At 38.5% G+C, this 21,935-nt stretch overlaps 1 protein-coding gene across 1 annotated transcript in view; it reads right to left on the reverse strand.

The window, feature by feature from the left end:
• The window catches only part of LOC150087932 (USP6 N-terminal-like protein), a 173,741-nt gene that overhangs the window by 128,477 nt on the left and 23,329 nt on the right, over positions 1–21,935 (reverse strand). Inside the window, exon 2 of the mRNA XM_090369968.1 lies at positions 18,474–18,624. Coding sequence (XP_090226094.1) covers positions 18,474–18,624 — 151 coding nt within the window. The remainder of the gene's footprint in view (positions 1–18,473; positions 18,625–21,935) is intronic.

Here is a 21,935-nt window from a genome sequence, read left to right on the forward strand (position 1 = left end):
AATAGTTGGGAATGAATTTCTTTCAATGTAGGATGAGAAGAGGAGAAATTCTTCCTTATGGCATTGATAGCACTGAGGGAATCCGTGTAGATTATTGCAAGTGAGATGCAAAGTTCAATAATCTTACTAAGTGCTAACTTGATGGCATAAAGTTCAGTAGTGAAGACACTGCATGATAAAGGTAGTGTGGCTGAAATTGTACATGTAGGAAAAACAGCTGCAGCCCCTACCATACTATCAGTTTTGGACCCATCAGTATATATTTTACAGAAATCGGAGTTAAGGGTAGCATGAGCTGAGTGCAACTGTCTCATGTTATTGGGAGATATGACATTCTTCCCCCACTGGAGAAAATGTGTGTCATGTGAGGCACAAACATACTTCCAAGGTGGAATAGGTGCAGTGGTGTTCTGAAAAATATCAGCTAAATCAATGTTCCAACTCAGAATAAGATCTTTGATCCTGAGTGAAGCAGGTCGATTTTAATGTGGCTTATTCTCATAAAAGGAATCCCACCGAGTGTGATAAAGATACTCCCAACTGGGGTGCGATGGAAGACTCTGGATCTTAGAAGCATAGAAAAGCAATAATGTTTTTCTACGAAGATGTAATGGAGGCTCGTGGGCTTCAATATAAAGACTTTGCATGGGAGAAGTCCTGAATGCGCCCAGAGCAGTCCTCAGGGCACTGTGCTGGATGACATTTAGCCGATCTAATGTGCTTTTCCTAGCTGAGTCATATACGGGAGAACCATAATCTAAGCGTGAACGGATCAGAGATTTGTACAGGTGAAGTAAGGAGTACCGATCAGCTCCCCACGACATGGATGAGACTGATCGAAGCATGTTCAACTGTTTTAGACAAGTAGTTCGTAGATATGTGATATGTGCTTGGAAGTTAAGCTTACTATCTAATATCAGACCGAGAAATCTGATGCTGTTTACTACTGGTATTGGACAATTGTTTAGCCGTAATTCAGGATGGTGGTGGACAGCACGTTTCTTACAAAAGTGAGTGGTGGTAGACTTTTGTTCAGCTAGTCGATATCCGTTGCGTGACATCCAGGATTCAATTCTGTTAATGGCAAGTTGGAGTTGACGCTCAATGGTGTTCATGCTTTGAGATTGGCAGGAGATGGCGAGGTCATCCGCATACATATAAGCCTCCACAGTTTTGGGGATGTTTCTAGTTATGCTGTTGACTCGAATTGCAAATAATGTTGCGCTGAGTATAGATCCCTGTGGTACTCCTTCTTCCTGAATATGGGGTGTAGACAGTACGTTCTGATAACGGACCTGAAAAGAGCGGTGGCGCAGGAAATTCTGAATTAGCTGAGGGAGATGACCCCTTAATCCTAGGTGATAAAGGTCCATAATAATACCATGTCGCCAGGTAGTATCAAATGCCTTTTGAATATCTAAATTGACCATGACTAGATGTTGCTTCATGACAAAGGCATTCCGAATATTCGATTCAGCTTTGATAAGGACATCAAGAGTGGATCTGTTCTTACGAAAGCCGCTCTGATGATCTGTTAAAAGGTTCTCTGCTTCTAAGATCCAGGTAAGCCTCGTATGTATCATTCTTTCAAAAACTTTCCCCATGCAGCTTGTGAGAGATATTGGCCTATAATTGTCAACCAAAGAAGGGTCTTTGCCTGGTTTTGGTATGGCAAGTATGTGAGAATGACACCACGGAAGTGGATAATCATTTTCTGAGAAGATTCTATTATAGAAGATCAATAGGGTACGTAAGTCCTCTTCAAGTAATTGTTTTAGCATGATGTAATGTACGTCGTCTGGGCCGGCAGCACTATTTGAAGATTTATTTAAGGATTCTTTGAGTTCTGTTATATTAAATGGTTGATTGTATGGAAGTGAGAGCCGTGTGGAAAAGTTAATTTTCCGGCGTTCTGCATCTGCCTTGATGCGCTGAAAGGAGATGGAGTAGGAAGCAGAAGCAGATATTGAAGAAAATGATTCTGCTAGCGCATTCGCGATTTCCTTAGGTGCCGAGAGATCTTTTCCATTCCAACAGAGTATTGGAGAGGGTGGTCGAGTGAATTTTCCATTTAGCGCTTTAATTCTTCTCCAAATGAATCGTGGGTCAGTGTCTTTGGTGATAGTTGAGGCAAATGAGATCCAGGAGTCACGCTTGGCTTTTCTCCTAATCTGCCTTGCTTTGGCTTTAAGTCTTTTGTATTCTATTAGATTACTGGTTGTAGGAAACTTACGGAATTTGTTCCAAGCACGGTTTTTCTCACGCTTGGCATTAGAAAAATCTGCGTTCCACCAGTTGTTATGGTGGGAACACTTGTGGGGTCGTGACTTCGGAATTGAATTTTTTGCTGCATTTAGTATCTGATTGGTAATGTAGTTAGTTACGTCTTCAATTGGATGTTGCTGAACATAACTCCTGTCTAACTGGACCTGGGTACAGTAGCTCTCCCAGTTTGCCTTCTTGAACTTCCAGGTGGATCGGTGCTCGAGATTTGCAGTTACCCGTGTTTGTAATGAGCAAAGGATTGGGAAGTGATCACTGTTTAGAGGATAGTTTAGCACTGACCATGTCATACTTGGGAAAATTGCTGGTGAGCAGATTGACAAGTCTATTGCAGAAGTAGATCCTGTAGATAGGTGAATATAAGTGGGAGATCCAGAATTTAGTATAGTTAGGTTGTTATTATTCATGAATGTTTCTATTAATTTGCCTCTTGTGTCAATCGCAGGCGACCCCCATAATGGATGGTGGCCATTGAAATCACCAAAAAGGCAGATTGGAGATGGTAGTTGCATAACCAAATTATCAAGTTCTGTATTTGACAATGGTTGAGAAGGGGATATATATATAGAAGTTAGGGTAATTGATATACCGATTGAAATACGTGCTGCCACAGCTTCTAGACTAGTTTGTAATTGAATTTGCCTGGACGGTATGTTTGATTTTATAAGCACAGCTACTCCTCCGCGAGCAGGAGACTCCGAAATCCTGTCTTTTCTATATATTGTATAGTTTGTAAATTTTGGTGAAGCTTGAGATGATAAGAAAGTTTCTTGTAGACATACTCCTATCGGGTTATATTTAATCAGTAAATCTTTTATGTCGTCAGAATTGCTTCTTAGTCCTCTGCAGTTCCACTGTATGATATTAGACATTATTTGAGTTTAGTTGTGGTCGATTGGTCTGACTGTTTTTTAGAAGTGGAGCATTTCGGTCTGTCTTGTTTTATTTTATCTTTTTTCGGAAAATAGGGGCGTACTGAATCCATGGTGTCATTTGCATGGAGTTCCAAAATGGGTTCCCCATTATCTAAACGCTCATCTACTTCCATACTGTTGGTAGGAGTTTCCATTTGTTTTGAACCTGTGTCAGATTTCGTTTGCTCTGTGTCATATGAGACCGATGGAGTATCACTAGGGATACTGATTGGGGTATTTGTAGCTTCGCTAGTTTTATTTTGAGGATTTTCTTTTTTTGAATTTGAAAGGGTAGATTTAAGCCAATTAGCCATTGAGGTATTAGGCGGAATTGATACATCTGTTTGTGCTCCAGTGGATACATAGTTTCTAGTGCGAACAGCGTAGGATCGACTGCTAGGCATGCTCAACATAACTTGCCTACGTGCTTCAGGAAACGTAACTTTATTTTCTACTTTATATTTTTGAATTTTTTTCCCTGTAATCCATAATTCGCAAGATTTGGAAAAGGCAGGGTGACTTCCCTTGCAGTTTGGACACGCAGGGGTTGCCACTGAGCAATCAGCTTGAGTATGGTCTTTAGATCCGCATATGGGACAGATGGAGTCACCTCTACATGCCTGCTGTGAATGACCATATTTCTGGCATTTGAAGCAACGAACGGGATTCGGGATATATGGTCTAATACGGCAATTCAAATAGCCAGCTTTGATTGAGGATGGTAAGTCTGGAGTACTGAATGTTAAAATGATGGTTCTAGTTGGAGTTAGATTCCCATCTTTTTTAGTCATGATTCTTTTTACACTTGTTACCTTTTGACTACTAAGTTCTTGGAGTAGTTCTTCTTCGGAGACTGAAGTTAGGTCCCACTCACTGATCACACCTCTTGATGAATTTAAGGTTCTGTGGGGAGTAACTGATACTGTTAGCCCCCCAAAAGATGTTGTATTTAACAGCCGCTCAGAATGTTTTGAGGTGGCTGTTTCGATCAGGAGGTCTCCGGATTGTAGTCGCTTCACCATTTTTGGTGACCCTGCAATAGACTCTAAACACTTTTGTATCAAGAATGGTGATAACTTGCCTACAGGTTGGGCAGATAACGAATGTACCACCAAGAAATTCGGTATATCATTTTGACATTTTGCTTCCCTTCGAAGCCTTTTTGGGTGAACACAGTCATGGTCAATTTCAGAAGTCTCTTGTCTTGAGCTCAATGGCTCTAAAGGTGGATAACTATTTGTATCCATATTAGCTCCTTTTGGCCCTGGGGGTTTACCTTTACCACCCAGGTAACCGGCCCCGCCACGGGGAGGCAGGAGCAGTGCCGCTTGTGGCCAAGCGTAGAGGTTAGTTTAGTTAGTAGAAGTACTAAATTAAAGAAAAAGGTACTTTCCTTCTTCTGGGCTCACCTCTTAAGTGTTTTTAAGAAAATGAAGCTACTTAACGAAAAGGTTTAATAAGTAAGGGAGAAAACAAAAGAGAACCTAGTCGCTTACCAAAAAATGCTCTTTAATAGCACGAGAATCGCTTGGCCACGGAAACGCTTGGCACCCGGGGCCGGGGAAACTGGGAACATATTGTGCATAAAGGATACGTGGAACAGGACCAGGCTATGTCTGCCAAGGGCAAAAGTTGATGACATAGAGCAGATATCTTTTAAGGGCACAAAAGGTGATATTGTTGTACACGTTGGCAGTAATGATATTAAGAGTAGGAGACAGGCGGAATTACTTAACAAAGTACAGGTCAATTTTGAAAAAAAAAAAGCCGCGAGTTAGGTTGAATTTGAAAGTGTCTGCAATTCTGCCCAGACACGATAGCAGGGAGTATATGATGAGAGCCTTGTCGATCAATTCAGCCCTGGAGAGACCGTGCAAGGCTCCAGGGACAGAATTTTTATCAGCTTGGTCTGAAATTGTTAACAGGAGAGACTGCTTCTACAGGGATGGGATACACTTAAATAGAAAGGTTGCAAGAATATCTGCTGATGCTTTCAATGCAGTGTTAGGTGGGTAGGAAAACTGCTAGGTAGGGGGGGATACACGGACTAATGGATTAACAGTAGCCGCTGGCAGAGCTGAAAGTGATTCTTGCACTGCTTCTATTGGAATGAACACCAGCCTCGAAAACAAGGTGCAGGGGATTTCAGAGACTGCTGGAAGTCACTGTGGAACAAGTAAATACATGGGCTGTGTTAGGGTAAATAAGAATAGGAACAGGTGCATGTATACTTGCGTGTACACCAATGCTAGGAGTTTGGTAAATAAATTTGATTATTTTGAGGTGTTGGTCAAAACATCAAAGGTAGATATTTTATCTACCTTTGATGATTTTATCTACCGTGGTGTCACACAGATATAAGGAATGCAGAAATGGAATTTGGAGAGTACAATGTGTACGGGAAGGGAGGAGGGATTATGCTATTAGTCAAGAAACACACAAAATCCAAGGAAGTATAGCCAGTCGACATGGCTGGACAGTGCAGTGTTGAGTCAGTTTGGTGTGACATAAGCACTAGGAAATCAAAATTGAGAGAGTAGGAGTGTGTTATAGGCATTATGACCTGATGAGTATAATAAACAACCATAGAGAGAAATAGAGTGGGCCAGTAAATCAGTGTCTTATAATGGGGAATTTTAAATTCCCAGATATTGAATGGAATTTGTGGGTTGGTCACACACACACACACTAGCAAGGCAAGGTGAATTTATTTGATGATTGTTTTCTACAGCAGCATGTTCAGGGGGCAACTAGAGGGAGTAATACTCTTGCCTGATTATCAGTAGTGATTCTTCATGCATTAAGAATCTGCAGATAAAGGAACCAAAGAACCACTGGGTGGCAGTGATCACAGTGTGCTGAAGTGGGATTTACTCAAAGAAGTTACTACCATCAGGGGTAAAGGGAAGGTTTTTTTTCTTTCATAAAGGCTACTACGGTGGTCTGAGACAGTATTTAAATTCTATATGGTGTGACCAACTGATGATGTTACCAAAAGCAAATTCAAAATCGGAAGCATTCAAAAAATTAATCTTGGAAGCTACTAGGATTTTCATACCAACTAAGAAATATTGTTCAAGGATTAGGCCTAAATGGATGTCAGATGAACTAATGAGACATGTGGTAGAAAAGAAAAATGTATGGGATATATATAAATAAACAGGTGACAAGGAAGCCTCTGATAGATATAAGTTGGTCTGTAACCAAGTAACAAAGGAGGTTAGACAGGAAAAGGCACATTATGAGAAATCTTTGGCAAAGGATGCAAAGAAAAACAGCAAAGAGTTCTTTACTTATGTAAACACTAAACGGTGGTCTGAGACAGTATTTAAATTCTATATGGTGTGACCAACTGATGATGTTACCAAAAGCAAATTCAAAATCGGAAGCATTCAAAGAATTAATCCTGGAAGTTACTAAAATTTTCATACCAACTAAGAAATATTGTTCAAGGATTAGGCCTAAATGGATGTCAGATGAATTAATGAGACATGTGGTAGAAAAGAAAAATGTATGGGATATATATAAATTAACAGCTGACAAGGAAGCCTATGATAGATATAAGTTGGTCTGTAACCAAGTCACAAAGGAGATTAGACAGGAAAAGGTAGATTATGAGAAATCTTTGGCAAAGGATGCAAAGAAAAACAGCAAAGAGTTCTTTACTTATGTAAACTCTAGTAGGAAGGGGATGAATCAGATTGATCTACTTGATATCGATGGTTCAACTGTTGCTGATCCTGCTCAGGTAGCAAACAAATTAAATGAGTATTCTGCATCTAGATTCACATATGAGGAGTTATTCAGGGAGGGGAATAACAGAGATGAATTAAACTCTGGCAGTGAGCTAGATGATTTTGTAATAGCTAAGAGTAAAATGGAGGAGAAATTTTAGAAGATAAACATATAAAAGGCACCTGGGGTGGATGGGATCTATCCAGTTATATTAAAGGAGGCAGCAAACCCTTACCATATTTATGAGTGCTTCCTTTGACTCATGTGAGGTACCCATGGACTGGAATGTGCAAATCTGACCCCAATTCACAAAGGAGGATCAAAGGGCAACACAAGTAATTACAGACCTGTTAGTTTAACATCTGTTCCATGGAAATTAATGGAGGCACTGGTTAAACAAACACAGAAAGATCATCTAGACAAGAATTCAGTTATAGCTTGGACACAGCATGCTTTTGTTAAGGGGCAGTCTTGTCTTATCAATTTGATTGGATACTATGATGTGGTCACAAAGGAACTGGATGCAAAGAATAATCTTGATATCATATATTTGGATCTTTAAAAGGCTTTTGATACTGTTCCACATGGAAGACTGCTGCACAAATTGGAGCAGTGTGGTATTGGAGGCAAATGGTTATAGTGGCATGTGATGCAAAGACTCTCTTGGTAAGAGGAGCCCAACATTCCCCCTCACCAATCTTGTTGCTCTTCTCTGTACATGCACAAGAAAATCCACATCCATCCTAAATTGAGGCCTCCAGACCTGTATGCAGTACTCAAGGTGTGGCCTGACCATTGCCTTATACAAAGGGATAATCACCTCCCTCTCTCTGCTAGAAAAATTCCTGTATATCATTGAAAAAACCCTATGACTTGCTCTTGCAGCCTGTCTGCATTGCTTGGAAAACTTCTTATCTGACAACATAATTACTCCCAGATCTTTTTCATTTTCTACCACCCTAAGTGTAGTACCACACAGTTGATATGTTCCTTTGGGATTACTTCTATCCATATGCAGTACTTTGCATTTGTCAATGTTAAACTTCAGTTGCCACTTCTCAGCCCATCTGTCCAAATCTTTTAAATTCTGTTGCAGTAGCATACTGCCATCACTGTCATTAACAACCCTGCCAACCTTTGTATCATCTGCAAACTTCGACACTAAGCCTGATATACCTTCATCAATATTACTGATAAATAAACAAAACAACAGTGGGCCCAACACCAAACCCTGTGGGACTCAACTAATAACATTAGTCCAAGAAGAGCAGCATCCATTGATTACCACCCTCTGTCTTCTCCCACTCAACCACCCTTTTTTCCATTGTAGCAACTTAACCTTAATAACATTCTGCTCCAATTTGTACAGTAGTCTTCCATGCACAACAGTGTCGAAAGCTTTCCTGAAATCCAAGTATGTGATATCAGTCCTTTGCAACCACATCATAGAATCCAATCAAATTTGTCAGACAAGACTTTCCCTTAACAAACCAATGCTGTGTCTGAATTATTGCCGCAGTCTTTCTAGATGATCCTGCAATGCTTCTTTAACCAGTGACCCCGTTATTTTATCCAGAACAGAAGTTAAACTAACTGGTCTGTAATTACTTGTGTCACCCTTCGATCCCCCCTTTGTGAATTGGGGATACATTTGCACATCTCCAGTCTGTGGGGACCTCCCATGAGTCTAAGGAATGCTCTCATAACTATGGCTAAGGGTTTGCTTAGTTCCTTTGCCACCTCCTTTAATATAACTGGATAGATCCCATCCACCCCAGGTGCCTTTTTTATGTTTAACTTCAATAATTTCTCCTCCACTTTGCTCTCAGTTATTACAAAATCATTAAGCACCCTGCTACAATTTGATAACCTTCTGGCATTTTCCTTTCTTAATAACTCCTCATGTGTGAACATAGATGCAAAATAGCAGATGAATGTAGATGCAAATCAGTTTGTTTGCTCAAGTGAACCAATCTGATTGATCTCCTTACTTTTAGAGTTTATATAATTAAAGAAATCCTTGCTGTTTTTCTTAGCATCCTTTGCCAAAGATTTCTCATAATCTGCCTTCGTTTGCCTAATCTCCTTTGTGACTTGATTACAGACTAGCTTATATCTGCCACAGGCTTCTGTGTCGTCTGATAATTTATATACATCCCATGCATTTTTCTTCTCTGCCATGTGTCTCATTAGTTCATCTGACAACCATTTAGGCCTCAACCTTGAACAATATTTCTTAATAGGTATGAAACGTCTAGTAGCTTCCACAATTAATTCCTTGAATGCTTCCCACTTAGAATTTGCTGTTGGTAACATCAGTTGGTCCCACTTTACAGAATTTAAGAACTGCTATGGATAAAGGGATGGTTGAGTGGGAGAAGACAGAGAGAGTTGTAACCAATGGGCACTACTCTTTGTGGACTAATATTTTTAGTGGAGTCCCCCAGGGTTCAGTGTTGGGTCCATTGTTGTTTTTTGTATTTATTAATGAGATTGATGATGGTATATCAGGCTTAATGTTCAAGTTGAATTTATGCCCCCTTAGGTTAGTAATTTGAGCAAGTGGAAGAATCCCATCAGAATTCAGCATGCTCAACCCATTCAAGGCTTTATACACCTCAATCAGATCACCTCGCAGGTGCTTAGTGTCCAGCCGCTGCAATTTGCAGAACTTAAGAGAGTCCTAGGACTGCAGATGATATGAAGATCGGCAGGGTTGTTAATGATACTAATGACAGTATGCAGCTGCAACAGGATCTAGAAAAGTTGAGCAAATGGGATGAGAGGTGGCAACTGAAGTTTAACATTGACAAATGTAAAGTACTGCCTATGGGAAGCAGTAACCCCAGATTAATGTATCAACTGTGTGGTACTACACAGACAGTGGTAGAGAATGAAAAACACCTGGGGGTAATTGTGCAGGCAGATATGAAGTTTTCCGAGCAGTGGAGACAGTCTGCAAGAGTAGCTCATGGTATCTTGTCAATGATATACAGGAATTTTTCTAGTAAGGATAAGGAGGTGATTATCCAACTGTATAAGGCAATGGTGAGGCCACACCTTGAGTACTGTATACAGGTCTGGAGGCCTCATTTTAAGGATGTAGAGCTACTGGAACGAGTACAGAGAAGGGTAACAAGATTAATGAATGGAACAAAGGGTTGATCTTACGAAGAAAGGCTTAAGTTTTGAAATTACAGTGTCTGGAGACTAGGCAACTGCAAGGGGATCTGAGTGAGGTGTATAAAGGCTTGAATGGTGTGAGCATGCTCAATGCTGATGGGATTCTTCTTCTTGCTCAGAATAATCACCCAAGAGGGCATAAATTCAAATTGAGGAAAGATAGTTGTAGGATAGATGTGCGGAAGTTTGCCTTTAGCCAGCAGGTGGTTGATTGCTGGAACAAACTTCCATCTGTCGTAGAAGTTGATAGCTTAAATAGATTCAAAGCAGAACTAGACAAACATTTGGAGTGAGTGGATGAGTGAAATGAGAAGTGTTGTTTTTTTTTGTTTTTGGCTGATGCTATATAACAGGGGTGGGGCTTAGAGGGGAACAGGTATCCTGTGTGTTATCAGACACTCAGCCTAAAACACTGATGGATCCAATATCTCTCTATTACAGAAGATTTAGGAGAAGTCCGGTTGGCCTGCCTCCCTAAAATCCACTCATGCACACCTTCTCGATGGTAAGCCCTGTTACGTCACTTAGGTGGCAACGAACGTGTAGAGTGGTTCTCTTCAAGATGCCTGGTCAGCATGAAGAGGAAAAGACCAACCCCTCCAGCAATATGAAAGCACGACGAAACAAATGGCCCTCAGTCCCCAGCAGCTTTCACTCTCCCTCTTACGGCAGCGAGAGGATTAGAGTGGAAGCAGAGGGTGCTAAGAATCTCTGGGTACGACCAGGCTGCCATGCACGGAAACTGAACTTGGCCTGTTATAACGTAAGAACACTCATCGGTGAAGACAGGATATTAGAGCTGGAAAAGGAATTAGAAAATGTGAATTGGAATATCATCGGTTTAGCTGAAACAAGAAGAAGAAATGAATCACTTATAAGTTTATCAAGTGGAAATCTGCTGTACACCAATGGAAACAGTGAAAGGAGTGAAGGTGGAATTGGGTTTCTGGTCCATAAAGATTTTAAAAACAACATTTTGGAATTCAAAAGTACATCACCAAGAGTGTCAAGACTAATACTCAAGATTTCTAAGAGATACAAGCTAAAGATTATAATGATTTATGCACCAACATCGAGCCATGATGATGAAGAGGTTGAAGAAATGTACACTGAAATTGAGAGTCTTCTAGATGAGCAGAAAACCCACTACACTATTATTATGGGAAACTTCAATGCTAAGGTTGGAAAAAGACAAAACAGCACAGAAAGGGGAACTATAGGAAATTTTGGAATTGGTGAAAGAAATGAAAGAGGTGAAAGACTTGTGGAATTTGCAGAATCTCAAGGACTGTCAGTAATGAACACTTTTTTCAAGAAAAGGGTGAACAGAAAGTGAACATGGAAGAGTCCAAATGGATTAACTACTAATGAAATTGACTTCATCCTCACTAACAGAAGATATATTGTGAATGATGTTACCGTCCTGAATAAGGTAAATGTTGGAAGTGATCACAGAATGGTAAGATGTACACTTGATATAGATGTAGGAAAGGAAAGGAAAAAACTGACTCGAGTAAATAATACAAAGGTCTTTGAAATAACAGAGGAGGAGAAAAAGCAGTATGTACTGGAAATTAAGAACAAGTTTGAGCTTCTGCAGACTGCTCAGGACCAAGATATCGACGAGGAATATTACAACTTTCTGAAAGTGATAAAGCCCAAGAAACCTATAGGGAAACAGAAATCCAAAGAAGAAAAAATTAGTCAAGAAACACTTGTCATGATGAACCAAAGACGACAAATGAAGAGCAAGAAAAACACTGACAGGGAGAAAATTGAGTATACTGAGTTATGCAAAGCCATTAGAAAGAGACTCAGAGAGGACATAAGAAGATTTAACACAAGAAAAGTAGAACAAGCATTAAGGGAAAACAAAGGATTTAAATCAGCAGCCATGAGCAGTAATACAGAAAGACAAATGATACTGAAACTGAAGAATAGTGATGGTGTACTTATAAACAGCAGAGAAGGCATAATTCAAATAGCAGAAGACTACTATAGAGAATTATACAAGGAGCAGGGGAATGATGCCAGCAGTGGGGAAGATGGATTGCAACGTAGCAACACATACGACATACCCAATATTCTTCCTGATGAGGTAGAGCATGCATTGAAGAAAATGAAGAATCAGAAAGCCCCGGGGGAAAATGAAGTTACTGTAGAGTTGTTAAAATTGGGAGGAAGAGACATAACACAAAAACTGGCAAGGCTCTTCACAAAGTGCATTAGAAAAGGTGTGACGCCTAAGCAGTGGAATAATGCAATCATAGTTTTGCTGCATAAGAAAGGAGATAAATCAGAAATTGGAAATTATAGACCAATTAGCTTGTTATCCCACATCTACAAGTTGTTCACAAGGGTCATTACTAACAGATTAGAAAGAATACTGGATGAGAATCAACCGAAAGAGCAAGCTGGCTTTAGGACAGGATTCTCAACTATGGATCACCTTCATGTAATATCACAGCTAATGGAGAAAGCAAATGAATATAAAACACCATTATGCCTGGCATTTGTGGATTATGAAAAGGCATTTGACTCCATACAGCACAAGGCAATGTTTCGGGCACTGGAAAGACAAGGCATTGATACCCCATATATTATGATTTTGAACAAAATATACAAGAGTGCTACCTCCTTTATTAGACTAGACAAAGACAGTAGGAAATTTAAAATTGAGAAAGGAGTTCGACAAGGAGACACAATATCTCCGAAGCTGTTTACTGCTGCCCTTGAGGAATCTTTCAGAAGATTAGACTGGTCGCAGAAAGGAGTCAATGTGAATGGAGAGTACCTAAACCATTTACGATTTGCAGATGACATTGTGGTCATAAGCCATGATCCCAAAGAATTAGAGGAAAATCTTAATCAGTTATGCACAGCTAGTAAGGATTTTGGACTAAAGATGAATATGGCTAAAACAAAAGTAATGATGAACAAGTATGCCACAGAAAGGGAAATAATGATTGAAGGAGCAGTAATTGAAAAGGTGGAGTCATATACTTATCTGGGACAAGTTATTAGCTGTAATAATGATAAATGGCTGGAAGTCAAGAGAAGAATAAATTTTGGATGGATAGCATTCAGGAAATATAGTCACATACTGAAGAGCAATATCCCAGTTTGTCTGAAACGTAAAATAATGGACCAATGTATACTCCCCATCATGACTTATGGAAGTGAAACTTGGGCACTCACCAAAAGAATGGAAGAGAAGCTGAGAACTACACAGCGAAGAATGGAACGAATCATATTGGGAATAAGACTGTTAGATAAGAAGAGAAACACATGGATTAGGCAACAAACTCAAGTAAAGGACATTCTTATCAAAACTAAAGAACTAAAATGGTCTTGGGCAGGACACATAGCTCGAAGACATGATGACAGATGGACTAAGAAAATAACAGAATGGTATCCAAGAGGAGCTAGAAGAAAACCTGGAAGACAAAGGCAGAGATGGATAAATGAAATTCATGAGTTTGTGGGTAGTAAATGGATGTCCAGTGCTCAAAACAGAAGGAACTGGAAAGTTGCTGGAGAGGCCTTCATCCTGCAGTGGATTGAAAATGGCTGATGATGATGATGATGATGATATAACAGGGGTGGGCACGCATGAGGTCAATGAGAGCCGCATTCCGGTTTTTCATATATTATAAAGAGCCACACCATAGTTACATAGTATTAAATACACAAATTCAAATTTAATTTAATTTAATTAATATGATTACATATTATACACGTCTTAAGTGTATACATATATAAGAAAATATAATTAAGAGAAAGAAAATACAAAATAATTATTTCAAAATTTTAATAATAAAAATGCATTAATTAAAAGTATAACATTTAACGAAGACCTTTGGTCAAATTTTTGAAATTTGGCGTTGTTGTTGTTGTTATTATTTAGAAGCATTAGCAACTAAGGCCATATTGCTCCGGGGATTTGCGGTGGTTATTCCCTGACCTTTCCGCATCCTCAGTATTTGGTGGTGACGGGCTCGAACCCCGGTCTAATCAAGAAGCGTGTACTACGCACTGCTGCTCCTGCCCACCTGGCTACGGAGGCGCCGACATTTGGCGTAAAATTTGTTAAAGCTGTTCGCAACAATTCAGTGAGATGATGATTGGTCAACTGTGAATGATATTTCGACTTCACGAACTTCATTGTGGAATACAAAGATTCACAGCAATATGTTGTATCAAAAAATTGAAATTAGACCGCTGCAGTTTTCTTTAAATGTGGATATTTTGATTCTGGCAAGAGTTTCCAAAATTCAATTACAGAAGTAGATTTGTGCTGCATTTGCAATGCCTGATCCTCTTTCATCTCTAATAACTCCAATTCCCCAGCCACTTTTTCAACAAGTATTATTTCAGAAATTGGAAATCCATCTTCAATAATATCACAAATAAATGGGTTCACAAAATATGCAAATGTGATTTCAAATCTTCAAACCTATGTTTGAAATCTGCTTGCAATTCTTCCAATTTTTCTTTGTATTCGTCTAACTTTTCTTCTTTGATATTAATTATATTTGCTTTTACTTGTGGAAAATGATTAAATATTTTGTTCTTAAGATCGTACACAAAAAGCCGAAGTTTAGCTTCAAAACTAAATACAGTTTGTGACAAATCAATAATAATTTTTTCCTTTCCTTGTAATGCCAAATTAAGTGTTTGAAAATATTCTATAATGTCTGTAAGGAACATTAAGTCAGAAAACCAAGTTTCATTTTCTAATTCTGGGTATTTTTTTTTTTTTTTTTTGTAAATGTTTTGATGGGATTTAGGAGTTCCACAAAACGGCCCAAAACATTGTAAGTTGACAGCCATCTTACAACACACCATAGGGATAAATCATTGGGCAATTCATCTGTTTCGTCATTCACTCGCAACTCTTCTAAAAAGTTCTTAAATTGACAATGTGTTTTGGCATTTTTTCTAACTAAATTCACAATTTGCAAAACAATGTTCCACACAATTCCGTATTTGAAGTACTCCGCTATGAGATGCTCGCGGTGAATTATGCAGTGAAGAGGTAAGAAACGTGGAATTTTAGGATCGTTGTTTAAAAGACCAATGAGACCTTGGTTTTACCCTATCATTGCAGGCGCTCCGTCAGTCGCAACACTTACAAGTTTATCACGAGGCAATTCAAACCTGTTCATCACTTCATCAAGCGCATTTCTAACATCTATACCACGAGTTGTTTCGATAAGAGCTACTAGGACTAACATTTACGTCTGCAGATACATAGCGGACAAAAACGGCCAATTGTGGAACGTCCTGAATGTCTGTAGACTCATCGAGAGCTAAACTAAATGCTGTACAATTTTTCAAATCACATATCAAACTATTTTCAACATTTTTATTAATTGCACCAATACAACGCTCAGTTGTACGGCGTGACATAGGAACCTGTGCGATCAATTTATGTAGTTTTGTATTATCTGGATCCAAAACTTTAACCACTTCTTCCAAGTTTCTTTCAATAAATTCTCCTTCTCCATATGGACGTTTGGCACGAGCAATATTCCAAGCTATCAAAAAACTAGCTTCGTTTGCTCTGTCATCTTCGCGACTAAAAGAAGACAAGAGTCCTTGTTGCTTATGAAGACCAGATTGCAAGGACTTAATTTTTTTTTTTTTTTGATTTGGTAGATGTTGGCGCATCGGCTTCTGTGGCCATATTGCACCTCCCAAGGTTTTTGCAGTACTTTGATCCAAGCCCGAGGCGGGAATCGAACCCGCGACCTTTGGGTTGCCGGGCAGGTACTTTACCCACTCGGCTAGCCCGGTCGGCGCAAGGACTTAAGTTTCTCTGTTCGCAATTTTGAATTGAGTGGATATTGAGTTGAAAAGTGGGGATGACCTACTTCGTAATGTCGACGTAAATTGCTTACTTTGTAGTTTGCAATTGTAACTTTACAAATAAGACACAACAATTTTCCATTATTGTCAATAAAAGCAAAATTTTCTACCCATTCTTCTTGAAAGTTTCTATTTTCTTGTTCGTATTTTCGTTTTTTGATATTTTCTGAGGTCATGTTATCAAAAAAATTAAATAAATTTAATTCCAAAGTTTGAAATTGAAACTCTTATGGGAGGTTTGGTCACATTTTCTACCCACTCCCGGCGTAGTGTTGCACAAGTCCGCTGATGGTGCCAGCAGTGTAAATGAGCGCAGATTTATTTATAATCAAAATAAAAATAGCAAAATATCTAGACATAAAAAAAAAATAAACATAACATAAAATCCGTATAACAAAATATTAGTTACTTAGTTAATTTAACAAGATTCATTGAAAAAAGTTCTGAAATAATAATAAAAAAAAAACGGATTTAAATTTTCAATGGGAGCCGCACTTAACTCAACGAAGAGCCGCATGCGGCTCTGAGAGCCGCATTTGCCCACTGTTGCTATATAAGCTTGCTTTCTTGCATCATGTGCCTTTACTAATGCTAATACTTCCAACCAAATATTTTCAATGTTGATCATTTTTTTATACTCCATTTCACTTTCACTCTCTAGTCAGAGAAATTTCACTTCTCTGTCAGTAAAATAACATCAATATCCACTAGTAAAGGAAGCTAATTTTTAGATATCTCTTAAGACATCTGCACCCATAATTGCAAATCTCATTGACAGCAGAACTAGGATTATTTCAGACTAGACATGCCTTACAAAAACTTTGTAAGGCATGCAAACACTAGATAAGGATTTCTCCTTTTAAAAACTAGGGTAAATACTCAGAATACAGAAGAATATCAGTCCTGGTTGAAGTTAAGTTAAAAAAAAAAAAAAGAAATGAACCAATGTGAGTGGCAATCCTCTCAGGAGAGTGAAACAGCATATTCAGGAAAAGACAATTTTGAATAATTAGAAATGGAGAAGCAAGCTCCACTGGTATCTATCAAACTAAGCACATCAATTTATGTTTCTATTTCTTAAGCACGACTCTTCTACTTCTTTCTATCTACCTTTGACTGAAAAGGGGGGGGGGGGGTAGCCTTATTAATTCCATTTAAAAATTCATAACTTTTAAATAAAAAAAAAACTTTGATAGTTTCTCAATTTTTATTACCACTTTTCCTTTTCTCATTGTTTTTTTTTTATACTACACAATTATACATTTTAATTATTATAATACTCAGGCTTAAAAATGTATTTAATTTGGCATTCATTTATTAAGCTTTTATGTTTATTTTCAGCATAATCATAACTTTCTCTGGCCCACTCCACAAAAGCCACCAGCCAGTAACTACTTTAACTATTAGTTGATAATTTTTTTACTGATTTTCTTTATCTATAAATGGGATAAAGGAATTCAATAGACATGGCAGAGGATGAAATACCAGCACCAAAAATCCTTTAGTAATATTAACAAGTTTTGAGCATGCAAACCAAAACTGTTCATTCTAACTTTGCTTCTGCACCCTTGATGAAATGAGAAGTTCTCTACTGTCTTTTATTTAGTCACTCACTTTTAAAACATTTTTCCATGCTGAAAGTTTCAGTAAATTCTGAAAGGATCCAGTAACGGTCATTATATATGGTACATCAAAACCAAATGTTGAAATATTGTTGAATCCTGAAATGAGAAGACAGAATTTATACTGACATTATACTGACAAAAACTTAGGATTCAGATTGTCTACTAAGCAGCTAAAAGCCATTCAAAAAACAACTTAAAACAACTTTTGGACCACTGAATGGTCTGTCTGACCACACCAAGATTTAGCGAAATGAAAACATGCTAAGCATCACATACAAACACCAAATTAAAACATCAGAAAGGGAACAGAGGATAAATAGACAGAGAAATGATCCATTTAGGCTATTTTACACTTTGCACCTATCAGTTTATCATCAAAGTAAAATGATGCACAATTTTTTAGTTCCACTGGCTGAAAAAAGTTATGAAGTATTGCTGAGGGATAGTGTACTCTAATCACTATAATTACTACAATATAAAGTGATTATTTCTAACAATAGTTTAAACTTCAATTAATAAAATAGAAGTTTGAAATGTTTTTATTTTGTGAAAACCTTGCTTAAAAAAAAAAAAAGGGTAAGTACTTGACAAAAAAAAAAAAAAAAAAAAGGACACATAAGAGCTCTGTACATGCATTCATAGATGGCACTACTTTATCATAACATAAGGTACTTATTTTATACTTTCCCTTTTGTTGTTCCCTAGTATGTGATGTTTATTTTGAACAGTACAATGACAAAAAAACCCCCTTTAAAATATGAAACCCAACATGCCATTTAAAACTTCTCAATTTTCAATACATACACAATACTGTTAATTAAATATATTCTTATTAGACTGTAATAAGATAAAAGTTTCTTACTGGAGAAAGCCATAACGATCTGTAACATGATACACTTCAAAGCCTGGATCTTCCCATGGGTCAATATTTTGTCCTTCTCGTCCAGCTTCATATTTATAAAATATATGTGCACGTTCTGCTTGTACTTCTTTATCAAATGAAGTTAAACTGCCTGTTGTTAAAAAAAAAAAAAAAAAAAAAAAAAAAAAATACATATAGCATATATTTAGACATAAAAAATACACATAACAATATCTTGTCAATTGCACAAGACAAGGAGTTTTTTTTTGTTTTTATTAGGAGCATTAGCAACTAAGGCCATATTGCTTCGGGGATATGCAGTGGTCATTCCCTGACCTTTCTGCATCCTCCGTATTTGGAGGTCACGGGCTCGAACACCAGACAAGACAAGGAGGTGATTATACCTTTGTATAAGGCAATGGATAGGCCACACCTTGAGTACTGCATACAGGTCTGGAGGCCTCATTTTAGGAAGGATGTAGAGTTGCTAGAACGAGTACAGAGAAGGGCAACAAGATTGCTGAGAGGAACAAGGGGGTTCTCTTTCACCAGGAGAGAGGCTTAAATTCTGTCAGTTGCAGCATCTGGAGACTAGGCACCTGCGAGGTGATCTGACTGAGATGTACAACACTTTCAATGGTTTGAGCAGGCTCAATGCTGATGGGATACTTCCACTTGCTGAGACTGAGAACCTGAGGGGGGCACAGATTCAAACTGAGGAAAGGCAGTTGTAGAATAGATGTGTGGAAGTTTGCGTTTAGCCAGCGGGTAGTTGATTGCTGGAACAGACTTCCATCTGTTGTTGTGGAAGTTGATAGCTTAAATAAATTTCAGGCTGAACTAGACAAACATTTGGAGTGACTCGATGGGTGAAGTGGGAAGGGTTTTTTTTTTTTTTTTTTTTTTTTGGCTGATGCTCTATAAGCTTGCTTGCTTTCTTGCATCATATGCCTCAACTAATGCTAATATTATTATATAGCATAAATGATGATTCCTATTTGATGGTTCCCATTCCTGGGCTCCTATTTAATCACTGATTAGCATATAATTGAATAGGTGCCAGCTACTATTTACAGTTTCTGTGTTAATAACCAGCTACAATTTGAGTTCCAGCATTTAATCAAATATTTACAGCATCTTGAATAAAGAAATATTTACTAATATAAATAAATTTATTTGTGTATTAATTAAATCATATAAACACCAAGAAATAAAAGCTCATTAGTTTATTAAAAGAACGACATTATCAGAACGTCAAGTAACATTAAAATTTCATTACATTTTATTGATGATCCTGTTCAGGTTGCTGACCAATTGTATAAATATTTTGCATCTACATTCATGCATGAAGAAGTTTTTAGGGGTGGAGATACCAGATGTATACAAAGTTATAACTGAGAACTAAATAACTTTGATAACTGAGAAGAAAGCGAAAGAGAAACTGTTGAAGCTAAAAATAAATAAGGCAGCTGGGGTTGATGAATCTATTCAATTATATTAAAGTAGTAGCAAAAAACGTAAACAAACATTTAGTCATAGTTATGAGGGCATCCATAGATCATGGCAGATCTCACTACAGACTGCAGATGTGCAAATGTTTTTCCTATTCACAAAAGGCAATCAGAGGGTAAAGTAATTTATAGAGTATTACGATTCACTGTTTCTATTAGATAGCGTAGTATTGACATTTAATTAATTTAATTTATTGATTTTATTAATTTAAAGTATCATGCCCCAAACTAGAGCAGCAAAGCAACGGGCTCAAAGTGGCAGGAGGGCTGTGACTCGGGGGAGAACTGAGGGGCGATTCTCCAACGCATCACAGCCTAAAAAAATGTGCAACTTGTGAAATGTTTGCCGAACTCTCTGGAACGGAACATGACATTGCCATGGGGGATGTCTTTGTGTGTGCGCGATGTAAGGAGTGTAAGGAAATCAGGCGACAACTCAGCGTTGTTATGGGCCTATATAAGATTTGAAGGACAGGGTGGATGCCCTCGAAAGATCTAAATTGAGTGGCCCATCAGGCTCTCAGCTGCCCACATCAACGCCACAGCTTGCACTGGTCCCTCAGGAACTAGTAGTTGTTGGAGACTCTATTGTCAGGGAAACGGGAAACATGCTTTGTAAAAACGATAGGTGGAACAGGACCAGGGTATGTCTGCCAGGGGCAAAGGTTGATGACGTTGTAGAGCGGATATCATCTTTTAAGGGCACAAAAGGTGATATAGTTGTACACGTTGGCACTAATGATATTAGGAGTAGGAGACCGGCAGAATTACTTAACAAATACAAGTCACTGTTGAACAAAAGCCGAGAATTAGGGTTGAATTTGAAAGTGTCTGCAATTCTGCCCAGACACGATAGAAGGGAGTATATGATGAGAGCCTTGTCGATCAATTCGGCCCTGGAAAGATTGTGCAAGGCTCAAGGGGTAGAATTTTTTTCAGCCTGGACTGTACTTGTTAACAGGAGAGACTGCTTCTATAGGGATGGGATAAACCTAAATAGAAAGGGTGCAAGAATATTTGCTGATGCTATTGAGGCAGTGTTAGGTGGGTTGGAAAACTGCTAGCTTTGGGGGGGATACAAGGACTAATAGTTTAACAGTAGCTGTAGGCAGAGGTGAAGGTGATTCTTGCACAACTTCTATTAGAATAAGTAGCGACCTGGAGCATGGGGTGTTGGGGGTTTCAGGGGCGGATGGTAGTCATCCTGAAATAGGTGGGCATATGGGATGTGTTAGGGTAACTAGGAATAGGAGTAGGAGCATGTATGCTTGCATGTATACCAATGCTAGAAGTATAGTAAATAAATTCGATGAATTTGAAGTGTTAGTCAAGACATCAAAGGCGGATATTGTTGGGATAGCTTGTTTGTTAGTTTGTTATTTGGTTTTTAGGAGCATTAGCAACTAAGGCCATATTGCTCCGGGATATGCGGTGGTCATTCCCTGACCTTTCCGCATCCTCCGTATTTGGTGGTGACGGGCTCGAACCCCGGTCTAATCAAGAAGCGTGTGCTACGCACTGCTGCTCCTTCTCACCTGGCTACGGAGGCGCCTGTTGGGATAGCAGAGACGTGGTGTCACACAGATATAAGGAATGCAGAACTGGAATTCGGGGAGTACAATGTGTACAGAAAGGATAGACAGGATAGAAAGGGAGGAGGTGTTATGCTGTTAATTAAGAAAAACATAAAATCAAAAGAAGTGCATCCAGTTGATATAGATGAACAGTGCACTGTTGAGTCAGTTTGGTGTGACATAAGCACTGCAAAAGCAAAAATAAGAGCAGGAGTGTGTTATAGGCCTAATGACTTGAATGAGTACAATGAACAATTGTACAGAGAAATAGAGTGGGCTAGTAAATCGGAATGTCTTATAATGGGGGATTTTAACTTCCCAGATATTGACTGAAACTTGTGGGTTCGTCACTCACACACTAGTCAGACATTTGTGGA

This window comes from Mastigoproctus giganteus, chromosome 3 (assembly GCF_048544385.1).
Source record: "Mastigoproctus giganteus isolate SK-2022 chromosome 3, ASM4854438v1, whole genome shotgun sequence".
NCBI lineage: Eukaryota > Metazoa > Arthropoda > Arachnida > Uropygi > Thelyphonidae > Mastigoproctus > Mastigoproctus giganteus.